Source organism: Mus caroli, chromosome 16 (genome assembly GCF_900094665.2).
Source record: "Mus caroli chromosome 16, CAROLI_EIJ_v1.1, whole genome shotgun sequence".
NCBI lineage: Eukaryota > Metazoa > Chordata > Mammalia > Rodentia > Muridae > Mus > Mus caroli.
This window is the reverse complement of record NC_034585.1, coordinates 23,625,158-23,629,599: the sequence shown is the minus strand read 5'-3', so window position 1 is coordinate 23,629,599 and position 4,442 is coordinate 23,625,158. Positions and strand designations below refer to the sequence as shown.

The 4,442-nt window shown below is 41.5% G+C and overlaps 1 protein-coding gene across 1 annotated transcript in view; it reads right to left on the bottom strand.

The window, feature by feature from the left end:
- The window catches only part of Cldn16 (claudin 16), a 21,559-nt gene extending 17,426 nt beyond the window's left edge, over positions 1 to 4,133 (bottom strand). Inside the window, exon 1 of the mRNA XM_021185449.2 lies at positions 3,632 to 4,133. Within this exon, the coding sequence (XP_021041108.1) occupies positions 3,632 to 3,745 (114 nt within the window). The 5' untranslated portion in view covers positions 3,746 to 4,133. The remainder of the gene's footprint in view (positions 1 to 3,631) is intronic.
- Positions 4,134 to 4,442: the final 309 nt, after the last annotated feature.

Here is a 4,442-nt window from a genome sequence, read left to right as displayed (position 1 = left end):
TCCTTCCTTCCTTCCTTCCTTCCTTCCTTCCTTCCTTCCTTCCTTCCTTCCTTCCCTCCTTCCTTTTTAAATGCCCATACCAAATGCAAAGAATGTCACTCTTCAAGGCAGGTGTACAGAAGTAAAACCTAAGAATGTTTTATTTACATAACTTTATTGCAGTTACTTTTCCCCAACAATTGTTCAAAGAAAGTGAAATGCTAGAATATCTGAATTCTTCACGCCTCTTGCTTTGAGTTATATCCTTTTACAACCCAGGAAACTCATTCTCTATTTTTTTTTTTGCCATAGTGTCTTTTCATCCAAAGTCTCTGGTGCCATTTCTACCCTTTGAAATTGCATCATTTAGAGGCTTAGCTTGAAAGCCCTTTCTTTGATGAGACCTATTTCAATACGCCTAATGGAGAATGACAGCTTTATCATCTCTGCTCCAATGGTATTCTGCTCATTTTCTCCTCAAATATGAACTGATCTGCATCATTTGTTATAGTTCATGCTCATTTTTTATGCACTCAATGTCTCTTCCTGAAAGGCAAGATGCATTCCTTCTTTATCCTTGCCTCTTTTAGTACTGTATGCACAGTGCTTCTTCATGAACTACATTTTATGTATTTGCCAAGTGGAACTCAACCAAAGAAACAATTTCCCAACCTATATGCTATATTAACAGAACTGTGAGCCAGAATACTTCTGCCTCTTGCAGTGTTTTTATTTACATATTTTTATTGCATTTACTTTTTTTTCCCCAACAATTGCTTAAAGAAAGTGAAATGCTAACGTAAACCAGGGGTGACACACAAAAGAGAGAGAATAGCTTAAATGGGCCAATGATTATGAGCACCTTCAGCCTTTTGCACAAAACAATAAATTTTATCCTAATTAAAGAAATTATTATAAAAGAATGATGTCCCTTTAAAACAGAGAGATTGTTCAAAGAGAAGTGGCAGGAGGGGGTTCATGCTTACATGATAGTTTCCACAAGCAGGCTCTTTGAAGAACACATTTCCCTGAGATGAAATAGAAAAAGCATTTCGGATGTGGAGACCCACGGCCAAACATTAGGCAAAGAGAGAGCATGCAAATTGGAGATCTTTATTGATTCTCTCCACTTGGAGCTCAGGGAACCCCTGAAGGAGAGGAAGATTGTAGGAGCCAGAGAGCTTGAGAACAGGAGAAGAACAAGGCCCTTAGAATCAACTCAGTAGGGATCATAGGCTACTGAATCGGCACAGAGACTGAAGCAACAATCACAGAGCCTGCATGGGCATGACCTAGGTCTTCTGCATGCAGGCTGGGGTTGGTGACCTTGGTGACTTTTTGAGACTCCCAGCAGTGGAAGTGAGGGTGTATGTGACTCTTTCTCTCTTATCTGGATTGCCTCATCCAGCCTTAATATGAGCTTTTGTGCCTAGTCTCATTGCATCATTTTTTGCTGTATTCAGTTGATTTATCTAGGGGGCCTGCTCTTTTCTGAAGGGTGGCAGTGGACCAGTGGATCTAGGGGACAGGGTGTAGGGGACTGGGAGGAACAAAGAGAAGGAAACTGCAGTGGGGATGTATTGAGAACAACCAACCAAACAAAGAAAATTGAAAAAGAAAATATCAACCTGTGTGAAAGTTAGGAAAGATTTATTTAAAGTGAATACTTTCTAGTATTCATTTCATTCATTTAAACAAGTGATTTTCTTGTACTGTTTGGAAGGCGAATTGATTGAGAAACTAAAGTGAAAGGAACATGGTGCTTCATGCTGAGGTTCCTGTGCCCTCAGCAAACCCGACTCTTCTTAACACTCTTTCTTAACTGAGAACTTTAACAACTCTCACTCGAAGCAAGAAGACTTTCAAGCTGCTTTAGAAAATATTTAACCAATGACTTTGGATGGGGTTTTATATATTTTTAAAAGACATTTTTTTTTAAAGACTCAATTTAAAGTGTGCTCAAGTGCAACATTATTTTCTATTGATCACTTATGACTGGCAGCCTGGATAATGAGAAACTAATGGCTTCACAGAGTTTGAGCCACACTTTTCACTAAGCACTGCCCAAGGGGCATGCATACACACACACACACACACACACACACACACACACACACACACACACACACACACACACACACACACACACATATATGCGTGTATATATGCATTACTGCTCAGATGAGTCCCATTCTTAGACTCACTTCAAAACAGATACTCGAGAGGATTTCCATTCTATATCAGTTTTTAGAAATATAAATTCTCAACATTATAAAGGCATTTATAACTCCATTGCCCTTAAAATGTCATGTAGGAATCAGAGGAAATTTAAGTGTGTGTGTGTGTGTGTGTGTGTGTGTGCGTGCACAGGAAAAGATTCCAGAACAAAATACAAAAATTGTGAGTTACAGTTCTATTACAACTTGCAAGTTTGTAAACAGAGTTATAATAAAGATAGAAAGCTTCCCTCACCTCCAGGTCTTCTTTAATGTTCATAGGTCCTACAGTATTGCTCTGAGTAGACCTTTTGCTCAAGCTATACAGAAAAGAGATGGTATTGCCTCGACTCATTTGAGTTGCTCGCTTCATGAAGTTTACCTGAACTGCATTTTTCTCAGCCTTGCTTAGGAGCACCAGGTAAGTCTAAGGATTTGAATCTTGTTCAGCTTTGCCTCACTCCTATCCCTACTGTTACCACAGCAAAAGATTGTGAACTTCACCTTTTACATTTTTTTCATTGACTCGTATTCAATTCTCAAGTGCAAGTTTACCCAGTCACCTCCCTCATAAGCAGGAGTCCTGCTGTGTAACCAGTTGTTAAGAGTGGAGTGCTTAAGTCCACGCCTGTTCCGGAGCTCTGAGGTGATCTTGGAAGACTTTTGACCTGTTTTCTACTGTTTAAAGTCACACATGCCTGATGCTGCACCAGCCAGTTTAGGTTCTCTATACTTTCCCAAAGGTCTGGGATTATTCGCTGTCTTTTAGAATGGCTTTCACAGAGTCTACTTGCTCAACAACATTAGCTTTAAAATGTCTCTCACAGAACTTTGGATTCTGCCAGCAAGGTGAACACATTTACCTTAGAAAGAAAGGTTGTGACGCTACCAACAGTCTGCTTGATATGTAGAATGGGAAGTGGTGAACTCCTGGAGCATTCTGTGGCAGGCATTGTGTAATTATACTTTTGAAAATGTAACCTTAGAAAAATAGATAATTTAATGACCCCATCTGTGAAATGGGACAACAGTACTTACTTCATAGGTCAGTGTCAGGGTTAAATAAGCTAACAGTGTTAAGATTCATTAAGAATCAGTTTATGTGTGTAGCTTAGTGGTGGTGTGCTTTCCTGATACACACTAGGTCCTACGTTCCATTCCTAGCACCAGAACTAGATCTGAAGTCTCTAGAAAGAAAGCTACATGTGTGTTAAGGCTAATAGTGTTTCTGTGATCGTGGAAAGCAGAAATGTTGTAGGTCTTGGCCCAAATGATCCTGGATGACTGTTCAGCCTCTTAATAAAATTTATTGATCACCAAAAAAAAAGAATCAGTTTACTCCTTTGCTGACTATCTTTGCTGCTATTACCCTGCAGGACTGGCATCTGTGTTTGGCTGTAAATCTGACAGCAAAATTGAGGTTGCTGGCCTCTTACCTCCAGGGAGTCATCAGCGTTCACCATCCAACAGTCCGTCCAGGTGGCCACGATCAAAAACCCAGTGGAGAATATGGCCAAGAAGCAGGCAGCGTACTGAAGAAGATCCTTCATGGCAGCAAACAGCCTGTTGGGAAGGGACACATGGGCAGATGCCAGTTCAGCTGGAATGCTATTGGCTTCTGATGCTATGGACTTCTGTTGCTATTGGTCTCTGTCGCCGGTTCCTGGGGATGATAGTGCCCAGTCTTTTATGTTTCCTCACACCCCTCTTGCAGGCACTTTAGGCTTCAGAAAGAATTGTATAAACAGGTTGTTCCAGAGCGAGGGTCGTGGAGGTCACTATCCAGCGGCCAGACTCCCAATCAGAAGCCAGGGCAGGGGAAGACTCGGGCACATCGTGGTTCATGGCAGAAGCAGTCTTGGCTGTGGGCTGATGTGAAATGATAGTCACAGAGGCCTGTGGCTGTGGCAAGATGGAGGACGGAGGAAGGATCCTAGGCAGGACTGGAGCCTGTAAACTGATCTTTCTCAGGCCCTTGGGATAAGGAGCTGTTCTCCTCCCCCTTGGAAGGTGGCTGTACGGTTGACTGGTTGCGATTTTATTGTTAGACTATTTTAATATCCCCTAACTACCTTAGACAGACGAGCCACCAGTGAAATTATGCTAACTAAGTACTAGCTCAAGCAAGTTCACATTCCAAAGTGTTGGGCAGAACACTTGGCAGGAGGCAGGGCCAAGGACCCTAACATTTCAGATCTGCGCTGGGAACAAGTGTGCATATGTGAATTATTGTTTTATTTTTACTGA